General features: G+C 43.5%; 1 protein-coding gene across 10 annotated transcripts in view; it reads right to left on the bottom strand.

Moving 5' to 3' along the window:
• Positions 1–13,368: 13,368 nt before the first annotated feature.
• Positions 13,369–15,628, bottom strand: part of shf (Src homology 2 domain containing F) — a 169,030-nt gene continuing 166,770 nt past the window's right edge. For all 10 annotated transcript variants that reach the window (XM_083760175.1, XM_083760182.1, XM_083760180.1 and 7 more), the window contains one exon: positions 13,369–13,785. In XM_083760175.1, the coding sequence (XP_083616301.1) occupies positions 13,599–13,785 (187 nt within the window). In that variant the 3' untranslated portion in view covers positions 13,369–13,598. The remainder of the gene's footprint in view (positions 13,786–15,628) is intronic.

Below are 15,628 nucleotides of genomic sequence, written 5' to 3'. Positions count from 1 at the left end.
GGGGTGATCAGCTGTGATCAGCTAGCTGATTTGGTCCCTGTCCAGAGCCTCTAGAGCGGTGCCAGTTGGGCACTGCATGGTATAGACTATAGATGGACTCAATTGATGGCAATGAAGAAAGAGCCTATAATATGCTGTGCCGTTTTCACCGCCCTCTGCAGTGATTTCCGTTCAGATTTCAGTACAGTTTCCACAAGCTGTAATACCGTGAGTGTACTTTCAATGGTATACAAAGCTTCCCAGAGTCAGGTGGGATAGCTTGACTTTCCTCAATCTCCTCAAGAAAAGAGATGCTGGTGGCTGATCCGAGCTATATCCCCATATATGGGCACATGGAGATCACATGATGTCTGACATCATAGAACTACCATCACAGATAGCCTCTAAGTACTATGGCGGAGTCTTCTAACGGTGACAATGATTCGCAGATCTAGGTTAAGTGTCCGTCCAGGTCTCAGTGCAGCACGTAGAACTGTACCCCTGCGTGTGTCCCAGGATGCTACCCAGCCGAATGAAGAGGTTCAGTCTGTTAAGCGACAACAGTCAGACACTAATAAGCAAATAATTGGCAGATCTAGGTTCAGTGTCCAGCCAAACATCAGTGCAGCACAGAGAACTGTACCTCTTCCTGTGTCCCAGGTTCAGTCTGTTAAGCCACGGGTAGAAATAAACGAGGAAAATCCCGTCGCCGTGGTGTCAGTAAAATCAAGTGTGTCTACTTTAAGGACAAACACCGTCCCAAGAGATATCACTGACACAAGTGGTGATGACACGTCTTCCTCAGCTGCCCTCGAAAGGAGAAGGCGTTTTACTCTCGAGCCTAACGTGGCTCCAGCCCTAACCCGGACAGTCTTGACATCTGTAGCGGGACCAGCTGATCCATACAGGGAGGATCTGACCGCATCCTGCCATACTGATGCTATGGTTTCACAGGAACCCATGTCCCCAAGCCAGCAGGGGCTCTCTGGAGAGAAGAAAGAGCCCAGGACACGGATAACAGTTCCCGCAGACGAGGATTCACCAGAACAGACCCAAGTGGAACTGGAAATAAGCCAACAATTAGAACCTTTGCCAAGCAGCCAAGCAAAAGACGTTCCTCCCAAACCACCAGGTACTTTATCTCCCTCTCTGCCAGGAAAAGGGTTCATAGAAATATCAAAGAGTGTCGCCGGGGCCACGACTCCACCAGAAACGTTCAGCTTATGTAGACCTCCGAATGATTCGTCACACCTACAGAGGTTGGCAAAGGCCCATAAACTCAGAGTTTATGGTCTACTAAAACGGGAGAAACCCAAGACAACATCTAAAGCATGTGTAAAGGAATATCCTGCCAGAATTACCATAAGAGATCTTATCTATCATTTACCTGTCTCTAGCCCCATGGCCTCACCCAAGAGAGCCCGAAGCTCAGAGGCAACTCAGCAGGTGAACAAGGACGAGGGAGTACATGATGAGCAGGATGATGAGGATGAGCAGCTGACGGTTCCCATGGTGAAAGTGGCAGAGGATGGCTCCCTGGTTATTGACGAGGAGAGCTTGACAGTGGAGGTCCAGAAAGCAAAAGGACCAAACCCAGCAGGCAATAAAGACCCCATCTTCGAACGTGGCTCCACCGCCACTTACTCGAGCTTCAGGAAGCGGACCTACACTAAACCCTGGTCCAACGAGGAGACAGAAATGTTCTTCCTGGCTATCAGCATGTTGGGGACAGACTTCTCCATCATTTGCCAGTTGTTTCCCCACAGAGCTGGATCGGAGATCAAGAACAAGTTCAAGAGGGAGCAGCGAGACAATTCCTGGAGGATTGACAAGGCTTTGAGAGAGAGGCGCAAACTGGATATTGAGTTGTTCTCTAGGCTGCTGGGCAGGATTCTTCCCTCCAGAAAGAAAAACAATCACACTCGTGTGAAGTGAGGGCAGTATTTAATCAGCCAGATGAAGTCTTATGTTGTCATTTACTGCCCTAAAAAAACATTAAAGTCAAAATTGTATTTGTATTATTTGAGTCTCTAATCTGCCCTTCCCTAGTGGAAGTGCAGGCCTGGGTTGCTAGATGTAAGGGCAGCTACGCAGCCTGAACATTACGTATTGTTGCTGTCGGGAGGAAACCACCTAACTCCATTCTTGAGGTTTTTGATTTTTATGCATAAATAATAATAATGGATTGCATTGTTTTAGCGCTTTTCTGTGCACTACGTGCTTACTTAACGTGCTTTACAATGAGCCATGCATTCATACATTGGGAGGTGAAGCGGCGAACAGTCAACGCCAGCGTCCTCACTTCCCACATTCACACAAGGTGTGGGTTCAGTGTCTTGCCCAAGGACACTTCGACATGTGAACAGGAGGAGCCGGGATTCGAACCGCTGACCCCACGGATCATTGGACGACCTGCTCTACCTCCTGAGCCACAGCCATCCCATAAATCAGTGCTATTGAACAACCTTTAAGTCTGTGTGTTGTTTCGAAAATATTGAACCAGTGGAAAGTAGTAAAAACAATCACACCTGTGTGAAGTGATTCCCATTAACAATGAAGCAATAGATGATAAGAGTGCCTCTTATCATCTATTGCTTCATTGTTAATGGGAATTTATGTAGGACCTTTGTGTAGGACCGAAATAGCCAATTTGCTCATCTACATATGACATAAATTCTCCATTCATTGTCAATGGCATTTAATGTTTGTGTTAGGACAAAAATCTACACTATAGCTGAATATAGGAGGGGCTAGCGCCCCTCAAAAACGCTTTGGACGAAACCATTGCACCTCCACACTGTCTGCTAAAGCAGAGGTCCACAACCACTGGCACTAGTACCACTAGTGGAATGAAATATTACTACACGTAGTTCTTCTGACCAAAGCAATTGGTTGAAATAGGCTATCCGGCCGTGCTGAAATGAGCATGACAGCACACCTAGCCATTAATAGAAGATTTGAGAACGGATTAATCACATTAGAAATATCATCACTTGTGCTGATTAGTGATTGGACAGTATTGTCAGAGCAGCAGCATTATTGGCTTAGGAATGGAACAAAAAGGGCAGGTATACGCTCGCGTATTTTAACTAAATAAATAATAAATGTTATTGATTAGTGGTACATGGAGAGCCAAATATTTTCTGAGGTGGTACTTCAGTATAAAAAGGTTGGGAACCCATGTGCTAAAGCAACGAACTCCACCTCTCCCTCTCTCATGGAAGTAATTGACAATATAAAGTCATCACAACACCAGCTTTGGCAGTATATCTCAAATGGGGTACCTTTAGTACCTTTAGGGGTACTCTGATTTCCTACTTTAGAGGAAATAAATATAGTATATATTTTACTGTTATTTAATGATGAAACAGTGTTAGGGTCAGTGACAAAAGGGGGTTGGTATTACTTGGTAAGATGACATTTCAAAGGCATGTACAGTTAGGGTTGCCACCTTTGAGATCTTGAAATAAGGGACACTCTTTACGCCTGCCGCTGATAGTTGATATATTAAAAATATATATTATAAAATATATGCCAGCGACCCCCATAAGAGAAGATTTTTACACAGTTATTCTCAACCCATTTAATTTCAATTACCAGTTTGACATGCATTAGTATACAGACCCCCATTTAATGGCATTTCTATCTCTGGGACCCCCAATTCATATTGTAAAATCAATGTTAATTTAACTCTGATGGTCCATTTGGTTCCATTTGTACACTCTCAGAGTTACAGACCCATAAGGGTTCATTTGGTTCCAAACTATAATTTAGCTGGGGACCCCCTGGAACTCCCTCAAGGACCCCTGGGGGTCCCCGGACCTCACTTTGGGAACCACTGGTTTAGGCTACTTTAGGTAGTGTGTGCCTCCCGCTAGAACAATTGTGCTGACTTTAATATTTCCTGTGTTTTGTTTTGTTCATTATTGTTAAATTCAGTGTTGACGTGTAGGGGCTATTTAGGAAAATAAGGAACAAACTGCGTTCCTTATTGGTTCAATAAGGGACGCATCATTTCATTCTCAAATAAGGGACGATTCTGTATTTTAAGGGACGGGTGGCAACCCTATGTACAGTATCATCATTATCATATAATCACAGTTTATTTAATATATTTTTTAGTATTGTACATATTTGTTTATCATTAAAACTTCAATGAATTGAGTACAAAAGGACCCAATGGAAACAAATCAATAGCCTTTCTTGGATTCATCCTTTTAGCAGACCTTGTATTGTACTGTACTGTACTTCCCAGTATGTATCCACGCAAACTGTTAATAAAGTATTCAATCAATCAAAATCATACTGACATGATACCGACAAGATACTGACCTGATACTTACAGGATACTGACAATGATACTGACATGATACTGACCATGATCCTGACATGATCTGACCATGATACTGTCATGATACTGACCATGATACTGACATGATCTGACCATGATACTGACATGATACTGACCATGATCCTGACATGATCTGACCATGATACTGACCATGATACTAACCATGATCTGACCATGATCTGACCATGATACTTACAGGATACTGACCATGATACTGACATGATATTGACCATGATACTGACATGATACTGACCATGATCCTGACATGATACTGACATGATACTGACCATGATCCTGACATGATCTGACCATGATCTGACCATGATACTGACATGATACTAGGATACTGACCATGATACTGACATGATACTGACCATGATACTGACATGATACTTACAGGATACTGACCATGATACTGACATGATACTAGGATACTGACCATGATACTGACATGATACTGACCATGATACTGACATGATACTTACAGGGTACTGACCATGATACTGACATGATACTAACATGATACTGACCATGATACAGACATGATACTTACAGGATACTGACATGATACTGACAGTATCATGGTCAGTATCCTGTAAGTATCATGACATGATACTGACCATGATACTGACATCATCTTTAGCAGTATCATTTTGTCTTCCTTAACTGCACCATCTTGTGTGTGAACCTTCACCTTGATATCATGCAACAAAATACATGCCATGTGTTCAAATGAACCCAACTTTTATTTAGTTAGAACCTTGACGCCTCTATGTCCCCAAACAATACATTCAGTATATACATTTGGCCATGAGGGACTGTACAGAGATATGTTATAGTAGTGCATACACATACATACATGGCAAGGAAATGTACACAAAGAACTCATACAACCATTTGACCACAATCAGTGGCAAGAGAACACACCGGTCAAGTCGATGGCTGATGGCTGCTCGCATGCACGTACGCACGCACACACGTGCACACACACACACACACACACACACACACACACACACACACACACACACACACACACACACACACACACACACACACACACACACACACACACACACACACACACACACACACACACACACACACACACACACACACACACACACACACACACACACACTCTAAGACACCTCTCTGTGAGAGGAGAAGGGCTCCTATAGTTTCTCACTAATAGAGTTATATGATTCTCAAAGTGGGGTCCTTGAGAGGGCTTTTGTACACTCTGGGGAGTTATTAGGGGGGTCCGTGGCCTAATCTGCATGCATATTAAACTGGGGGTCCTTGAAATGAAAATAAAATAAACTGAGAAGTGAGAACAAGAATGCAAGACAGCCGTCCATGTGCCTGAATGAACAGCCTCGACGTCGACCCCTCCCTGCCTCCTCCAGCCATACATAAGGCCTCTCTTCAGGCAGCGTAGCCCAGGCTTTCTCAAACATTCTCATGTCACCTCCTCCCCCCGGGACAAAAAATATATAAAAATTATTCAGAATTGACTGGACAAAGTGGTGAAAATTATTGTGTTGCTATATATCAACTACTTTTGCTGGGGACCCCTTGGAACCCCAGGCACCCCAAGGACCCCACTTTGAGATGCCCTGGTGTAGCCCACTGGTTCTCAGCACCGGGGTCCAGGGACCACCCCGCGGCCCAAATAGACCCTTATGTCACGTGTGTCTGTATAAGACAGAGTGTAGATTGGGGGTTCAAGAGAGAAAATGTAGCGTCCGTGGCTTCATATCGTCTCTGTTGGGAGGAAACCTCAGATGTCCAATTTCTTTTGTCCAACTTTTCACGATTTCAAATTCAAAAGTATCAAGAGTAGCAGGTCTACAAGTTCAAAACGAGTTTTGTGGAACTGCTACTTTTGCATGATCAAGTTTGTAGAAAAGGCTCTGGCAGTGGACTAGTATTGATCACCATGTTAATTTACCGGGGGGAAAAAACAACACTGCCCGACAGCAACAATATGAATCTATGGGTCCTTGAGACTCATTGAACTAAACTATAATGGAACCCAAATATATTCTACTCTGTTCTCAATGCTAGTTACATGTGAGCCAACGACCCTCAGACCGACGGTAACAAACAAACAGTGGTCTTGTCATTTGTTTAGCAGCAGTAATTGAACAAAGACTCTCCTCATCTGTTCACACTTGGATCTCTATAACAGGGGCACATTCCTATAACACAAAAAAAAATTGTGTAAAAAATTCACTGTCAAAAAAAAAAATCATTGTCTGAAAAACATTACTGTACATAATGCACATACAATTTCATTTATTTCATCTGCAAAAAACACCATTATAGCATACATTTTCTCTCCAAGAATTACATAGGTCCACTTCAGTGACATACTGTTACTTTATAAAGCTGTGTAGGGCCATCTCCTCACTTTTAAAAGCACAGTCCCTAAAAACTGCTATCCCCCTCATCAATTATGCACCCCATGAAAACTTGAATGAATGGAGATGTCTTTGTTTTTGTCACATTCCTGATTCACTCTTCCAATAATTGATGAATTGAATAAGTAGGGGGCCAAGCAACAGCAACACTATATTAGAATGCAAGCTGCTCATAGCCTCCAACACTTTTATTACAGTAAATGAGAAAAATTAAGAATGCTCTGATGAAGGCTCATAGCCGAAACACGTTCCTTTTTGGTGTGTGCCAATAAAGAAATGGAGCGAGTATACTTTGTCCACCATTTATTGCATTTTTGGTGGAATCTTTTAAATTCCTATTTGTTGGCGTTTACTTGAATCACTTGTATTACAGTGTGAGACTTTGTTTTGGTTTTCCTGTCCCGACTCCGCCATGACGGAAGACGCTCGTTTCACATGAAGTTTCACAGCTGTGAACGTTATGTGAACTCATCTAGTCAGGTTACCCTAGTTTACATTAATTCATCAAATATTGGAACATTGGTTCAGGAATGCAACAAAAACAAACAATTATCGATGAATTTAAGGCTTCATGGGGTGAGATAGATAGAAAATAAAGTCATTTTGGGCGTGAACTATTCCTGCGTCCAACAGACGCCCATATATCCCCACCCGTTCCAACACTAAGCTCCATCTCATCCACACTCACTTTCTTTGCCATCACATTACAGTAGGCCCACATTGCGCCTCAATCCATGCTGCACATAAAACCTCCATAAAAACAGGCAATTATCCTGATTAAATATTCTTTAGCTGGACAATTTGTACCATCGCATCTGTCAACTACTTCAGTGGTTCTCATGTGTTTTTGCAGAGGTTCCAGCAGGGTCCCCTGCAAAGTTAGTTAGCATCAAAATCGGTTGAACCACTTTGAACTATGAACAAGATCGCGATGCGTTGCGAGGGTGTAGATCTGTGGTTTTCAAGAACAAAATAATAATCATTGATTTATTATTTCTCAAATAAGGTTGAGAAATGTGCAATAGTTTTTTAATAATTTTAACAACACAAATGTTTTTCAGATGGGGTCCGCCTACATATTTTGTTGGGTCCTTGACATGATAAAGTTTGGAAACCACTGAATGACTTTATCAAAGGTGCACTTTCAACTTGGATCATCCCTTCCAAAGTCTATGGGGGTTGCATAGCACACAGCTCATACACAGTCTATGGGGGTTGCATAGCACACTGCTCATACACAAACATCAAGTTCAACCAACCTCGGTTCCTTGCTTATAGTTGCAATTATCGTCTCTCTTAGCATTGATTGCACCTCATTTTCATTCTCACTCTTTTCGTCGTATTTTAAGTAAGGGGACTAGAACTGTATAAGTTTGGGCATACTGGCCTGTAGCCATTTAAACTGTTTATTTTCTACTATAAACTGAGGATAATCATCGATGATCAAGGTGATGTTTTAATTCTGGGTAACATCCTCCAAAAAACAACTAATACCAATGCGAGTGAAAAATAAAATAATTGTCTCTGTTGGGTGGAATCCTCATACTATGTCCAAAACGGTTTACCTCTGGATTTAAATGTGAAAATAGCAAGATTAGATCTGTAAGCTTGAATGGTGGATATGCTACTTTTTATACTTTTGTGTGATATGCTGTAGTGTGATCAAGTAGGGCGTTCATTTACACAAAAATATGGAGATGAAGACATTTGTGCCTGACAGCAACGATGTAGGTCTCTTCGGGCAGAGCTTGCTATTTTTGGTGGCGAGAGAGAGAGAAAAGTACAGTTGCAACTCAGGTCCGTTTCACTAAGACTAGAAGTTTTAAGGGGATACACTGAGCAAGCTTCTGGCCAATGGACACCCACACAGTGGTGGACAGGAGCCAATGGACACCCACACAGTGGTGGACAGGAGCCAATGGACACCAACACAGTGGTGGACAGGAGCCAATGGACACCAACACAGTGGTGGACAGGAGCCAATGGACACCAACACAGTGGTGGACAGGAGCCAATGGACACCAACAGAGTGGTGGACAGGAACTGAGTACATACATCAAGAGAACACGCAGGGCAAGTCTATGGCTGATGGATGGTTATGCGCGCACACACACACACACACACACACACACACACACACACACACGATGACAGGTGACAGACTGGAGGTCAGGACTTGATCCAGTTGAAACATTTCAAAATAAAATGTCGTACTTGTGATTGGTCCAGTTGAAAACATTTTTAAAGAAAAACGGCGCACTGCGATTGGTCCGCAACCACCAGTCATTTTAGAAACAAAGCTCAACAACAATCCCATTGGTCGGGAGGAGAGACACCATCCGCCTAACTCTACAACAATCCCATTGTCAGGAGAGACACCATGGTGTCTCTGGTCATCAGGCCACCGAGGCACGCTAAACCACTTAAAACCCATTTGGTTGAGCCCCTCAGGGCTCTTTCCTGTTATTGTGGGGAGAGCTTTTGCTGAAAACAAAAACTGTTTCCAGCAAAAGCTTTCCCCCGCAATACGGATGCTGTGGGGTTTAAGTGGTTCAAGACACTGGTTCTCAACGTCTGGTCTGGGGACCACCAGGGGGTCCTAAACGGACCGTCACAGGGTCTGTAACCCGGGAGGATTTTGCCGCGTAGATTTGATTGATTGAAGACTTTGTTAGCATGCTTATTAACGGTACAGATATAGTACAGTCAAAAGGTTATGCTAAAAAAAGGACAACAGGACAACACACAAACATTGGCATGTTTCCATTGGTGGATTCAGAGTGTACAAATGGGAATGAAAAACCAAATGGAACCACGATGGTTCCATTTGTACACGCTCAGAGTTACAGATGCACCGGGTAGTACCTGGATCCAGCATTGAGAACCGGTGCACTAAGCAAGAACTTTAAGCACAGATGACGCTGAGGGGGGAGGGGGGGTTATCCCCCCCCCCAAAAGAAAACACGATCACATCAGCACAGAACAATGATGGGCCCATCATCATCATAGAGGAGTAACACATCGGTAATAATTATTACCCCAGAATAAATTACAGTCACAGAACAATCCTTTTTTTTTTTTTTTTTTAACGAGAACAAAAAAACAGAAACTCTTGAAATCAGCTAGCTGATCTAACAAACTGATTTGTTTTTCTTTTGACCCATGCATTTTATAAGGCATTAAACCAAACATTTAGTTTTTCTGACATCACACAATATCATCATAAAGTAGTGAATATACATACAGACGCTGATCTGGAAATAACAAAAACTAAATAACGTTTATCTTTTTTTTTTTTTTTTTTTTTTTAGAAAAACAAGAAGGGAAAGAATGAAAACGTCTCTTGGACTAATCGGCTTATGAAGAAGAAGAAAAAAAGAATGTATATTCTTTTAGACTAATGATGCAATTTGAAGGGAATTGGAAATGGGCAGAGATCGATCCCCTGCAATCCCATTGTACCTATTGATCTACAGATGGGCGAATTAAATGGATTTTCTGTTTCTGAGGTAGACAATGCAGGCATATTTCATCCTCCAGATGCAAAGCCGCCATAAGCTGGGGGGTGGGGTGAGGCTAATTTGGTCCATTTGGACAGGCTCTGGTCTCCTGGCCTCAGCTGCCAGTGGTGGACATGTAACACTTAAGTACATTTACTGGAGTACTGCCATATAAGTAATTGATTCTTTGAGGATTATGATTTATTGTGTATAAGCACATGACTCACTCACTAGGAACTGACTCTTTACTTGACCCAAACGTAACATAAATAATTATAATATGAATTAACCACTTGAATATAGTGAAAATAGTTGATCTACAAGATCACGATGCATCACATCTTTTTGCTGTTTTCACATTTGGTATGCATTGCATTTAATTCAGCGATATTACATGAGAGGGTGTTCTTTATCGTCATTAATGCACGCCTGCGGTTCCGAAAGGTATCGCAGAAGTGCATTAATGAGTGTAGTATTGCAATCATACAACAGTTACCCTTAAAACTAAGATAATCGCTGAAAAATCATATTTCTTTAATGACAGATGTAGTCACTCCGACCACAAATGTCCCAAAGAAACTAGCTAGCCTAGCAAACACAGCTGAAATCTTTGTTTTGAGTAGGTGTTCCTTTGCGCTGGTTTAACAGTTTCCGTGCCTTGAATGGATTACTCCAGGTTAATGTCGCTGCCGTATCGGACATACCCGCCTTTTGTTTTATGTGTTTAATCCGCCGTAATGTAATGAATCAAAAGAAAATCCGTCTTCGTCGCAGAGTATGAGACTGGATGGCTTCGCTGTGATGACGAAACCGGAAATCGTCACATGCTGTGGGCTGCTAGGGCTTCTGGGAAATTGAGGCCAATGGAAATGCATTGGGTGCAACGCCTCATTGAAACCAATCTTGTGTGCGTCTTCCGCGTGCACCAAGATGGTGGATGCTACACACAGATCATAACAAACCACGGGAGCTTTTTTTGATGGATTTTCGCGGATTAAAAGCCCAAATAATTCAGCGTATGCTCTAAAGGTAATACAACAATCTCGGCAGTGAAGGGGGGTTGATTAAAATGCGGGTTAATCGTAAAAAACAGTCAAACTGTTAAGGAACGGCTAGATTGCTTCCTCGAAATGACCCGTTGTATAATGGCTTTTGAATAGTACTCGAGTATAGGCTATATTGTCGGGGTGGAAACCTCACATGTCCAAAACGGTTTCTTTTCAGCATTCAAATTCAAAAATGGCAAAAGTATCAGATCTACGAGCTTCTACGAGAGCATAGATCTGCCACTACTTTGTCCACCACTGGTTTGGGGGGGGGGGGGGGGGGGGGAGGGGGGGTTGTCTTATGATGACCCCACCATCCATCAGCCTCCAGTGAGTGGCTCAGCGGCTGCGGTGCTTACAGCGTCATTGGTGCCATCCTATCGACCCCGCTCAGGTGATGGATGGTCAGACAGCATGCCTCATGACAAGATAGAGATGTCGGTGTGCATGCAGCGCTCCCACAGCCCTGGTGTTCTGCACTGCAGCGCTGCACACACACACACACACCGCGTTCACGCTGGGGCAGTTTATTTCATATCCTGGCCAGCCGCTGAACGAACAAGGCCCATATGAACAATATTGCTGTAATAGGCCTCGTAAATGTTCCTTCCCCTCCGCCTGACCCTAAAGTTACGGGGCTGCTTACAATCATCCGGTCCCTTTGATAAACAATTACCTCACATGGTGGTTCGGTCGGGGGAAAAAAACCTTGTATGTCTAGCACTGTTGCTTTTCAGGAAATGGAAACATGCGTTCCAATGCGGTTATTATTTTAGTCACAGGCTCCTTGTTAAATCCCGACCCATACCATATAGGCCGTATCGTGAGGCCAGTGCTAGTGAAACATGAGGATTATCATGTAGGCTGTTTCTACCATGGGAGGCCTATGGAGGCTACCGACGAAACAGCTAAAAAAGGTAAAATAATTATTTTAAAAGCTGGATTAATGGATTAGTGTTTTTTGTCGTGGTTGGCCAAGATGGTAATAATAGCTTTTCTCAAGATATCTCGTGGACGGCATGGAATGTGTTGGAATATTTTCCATTGGTTTGGTATTTTACATTTTCAAAAATAGCCAGATTCTTGCTACTTTTGCGTGACACTACCGTATGACGAAGCAGGTCAGTGACACATGAAAGACGTTGGAGATACAAGGTTTCTGCCCGACTGCAACAACATGAACAGAGCCTAACCAGATCAGACAATGAAAGGAGCACATTTGGTGCAACACAATAGCCGTATACACTCTGTGGGAGGAAACTAAGAAAAATAAAAAGGTACAGCAGGAAAAGGTATATACATCCTCTGTGACAAAATGCATAATGTTGTACCTTTTTAAGTGTCAAGAGTGTAAAGTGCCAAGGAGATAGACGGGGGAATCGGCTTGTAAAACAATGAAGAGATACTGATCAGATGTCAAGTCTTTGATGTTTTGTCGTTTTGTCATAAATAATAATTGATTTTTTTTAAAATAAAATCTCGACAGTTCTGTGATAATCACAGTGTTAATTTAACTCAGTGTACAGTACAAACGGACCGCGTTTTTTCTTTTTTCTTTTACACCATCAGAATTTACTTAAGCCCTACAGTATATACTCGTCGCGTGACGAATAGCAAATGTATTTTGTATTTTTATATTCGGAACAATTTCACCTATATAAAGACATGCCCAAAAGAGGAGGGCTCGTCTGAGGACGACCTTAGAGAGAGAGCCAGGGTTAACGTGGGTTAAATGAACACTTCATTTGACTGTGCAGATGCATGGGTATGAGTGTAGTAGGCAAACGGCAAAAAGCAGGGGTTCGGTGGGGTCAGCGATGTGGGTGGGTTTCAGCAGGTTGGGGTGCTACTGTCCAGCTCCTTTAGAGGGGGGGGGGCTCAGAGTTCAACCCCTGGTGGAGCAGGGTGGGGCACTGGGGCGGGGCCCCCTGGTGGCTGAGTGCAGCAGGGGGGCCCGGGACCTTGTCTACTGGAATAGGTGACCCTACATGGCAATATGGCACCGCTTCTCAGGGTCATGTCCGGAGACCACCAGGGGGGGGGGGGGGGGGGGGTGTCGTCGAAATGGACCTTAGCGGGTCAGTAACTCTTGAGATCGTACAAGCAGAACCAAATGGACCCTTAATGGGTGTCCATCCACTCTGAAAGCCTAAAGACTGCACGCTCTCAGAGTTAAATTAACACTTCCATTGGAACACACTCAGAATCACAGACCCGTTGTGGGTTCCCGTTATATAGAGCCCCCTGGTGGTCCCCGGGCCCACCGCTGAGAGCACAGTGCCCCAGTACCATGGCACTATAGTGTCCTGATGGCCACGGGGTACAGCAGGGACATGTGTTCGGCCCCCTTGATGGGCAGCTTGCGGCTGGAGTAGAAGTAGATGATCTCCGGCACGCTGTCGAAGGGGCAGCTGTTCTGACCCAGGATGTACTTGTTGTCCTTGGTGCGACACAGCTTCATGTGCATGAAGCCCTGGCTGCTCCTGTGTGGAGAGAGAGAGAGAGAGAGAGAGAGAGAGAGAGAGAGAGAGAGAGAGAGAGAGAGAGAGAGAGAGAGAGAGAGAGATAGAGAGAGAGAGAGAGAGAGAGAGAGAGAGAGATTGTTGGGTTAGTTTGGTTTCTCTTGATCTCAGAGAAGGTGAGTGGAAATGGTTCAATCAGTGGTTTTGACCTGGGAACGATTCTATAAAATGTCTTCTAAATCCTGACAGTTTTCTGAAAAAGCTCTGTTTCTATGTCAGTCGTTCTTCGATTTTCAAAAATAGCAGACCTATTTTTCAATAGCTAAAGCATAACATAATGCTTACACCAAAAGGGATTCCCGCCCAAAATGGGTTAAACAAAAACTACTGTTATATTTCTTTTAAAATATTAATGTTATATTCTCATTATTAAAATCTTCGTGTTTTGCCAAATTATCTGGGAACCCACTTTGCAGCGTCCTCACGGCCCACCAGGTTGAGAATCACAACAGTTGGTACATTTGTTTTGTAGCCAGCGTTCTAGCTGCAGTTGAAGCCAAGCTCGATTTGGAATGCAACTTTGTACATTTTTGGAGCCGCAAAACAAACATTAGGCATCTCTTATTATATCTTCTATGGCGCTGCCTTCCACTGAAAACGAATGGCAGCCCGTAGCTTTGTACCTTTGTACCTGAGCGTAGGATATATAGTTTCGAGACTTCAAAAGCGCAGACAGGAAGCCTAGAATCTCACAGCTTCCCACTGAGATCCATTCTTCCAACCGAGTTTCTAATAATCAGCCATTCTTGGTCGGCTGGAGCTTAAGCCAGCGGGTTACGTGAGGTGCGTTAGTTTCCCTTGCAGAGCATGAGCAGGAGGCTAATGAACACCCAGGCAGAACCACTTAAGACTACGCCACTTAATAAATGCATGGCAAATTAAACGCTCCCACTGCACTTCCAGGAGCATCGACGGATCAATGTGTTTTACTGCCTTCCAGGAATATCATGCTTCAGTGGTGTACAGTAACTAACTTTCAATTTCCTGATATTTTATACATATACAGTACTTCTACTCCTCTACATCTCAGAGGCAATGTTGCAAGGACCCGGTGCTAACCAGAAGCAAAAGCAAAAACAAAGAACGTATTGTAAAATGACTGTATTTAATGTTTTCTCCTGTTCCCCAGGACTGAATGAAACTTAAATTACAACCTGAACTTTTTTTTTTTTAAGATATTTTTTTTTGCGGCTTACGCCTTTATTGATTTTTTAAGGGATAGAAAGTAGGCTGACAGGAAACGGGAGAGAGATGGGGGGATGACATGCGGTAAAGGCCGTGTCGGGTCCGGGAGTCGAACCCGCGGCACACCGCGACTGGATCACCAGTCCGGTGCCCAGACCGTTACGCTACGGCCTGGGCCACAACCTGAACTTTTGATTGACATTTCTTATGCGGTTCGATGTGCAGAAGCCTGGGGCTGGTTCCCAGTAAATTAAACAGATCTAATGATACACAAACTTGGACTCATCATCAGCATTATAAACCTGGAATCTTTGGGTGTTTCTGGGACAGACACCCTCCTCCAGGCGACACTACCAAGCCTGATCGGTGTCCAAGTGGGAGTGGCATGCTGTCTCCCCACTGTCTCTTGTGAGACTGAGATAAAGTCAATAGGGAAGATGGCTGACCAGATCTTGGTGACACTAAGAGGCTCCAGGCGCTGTGGGCATCTGGGCCTGGCTCCTCCATTGTAGTGAAAGTTCTTAAAAGTTTGAAATGAACGACACCCAAGTTAGTATGAATTATAGTAAGAGGTTACTGACTTCTTGCAGTAGAAAAATACAAAACAACAGGTGGATAC

Source organism: Protomyctophum parallelum (assembly GCF_964188405.1).
Source record: "Protomyctophum parallelum genome assembly, chromosome: 2".
In the NCBI taxonomy this organism is placed as follows: Eukaryota; Metazoa; Chordata; class Actinopteri; order Myctophiformes; family Myctophidae; genus Protomyctophum; species Protomyctophum parallelum.
This window is presented reverse-complemented; position numbering and strand designations above follow the sequence as displayed.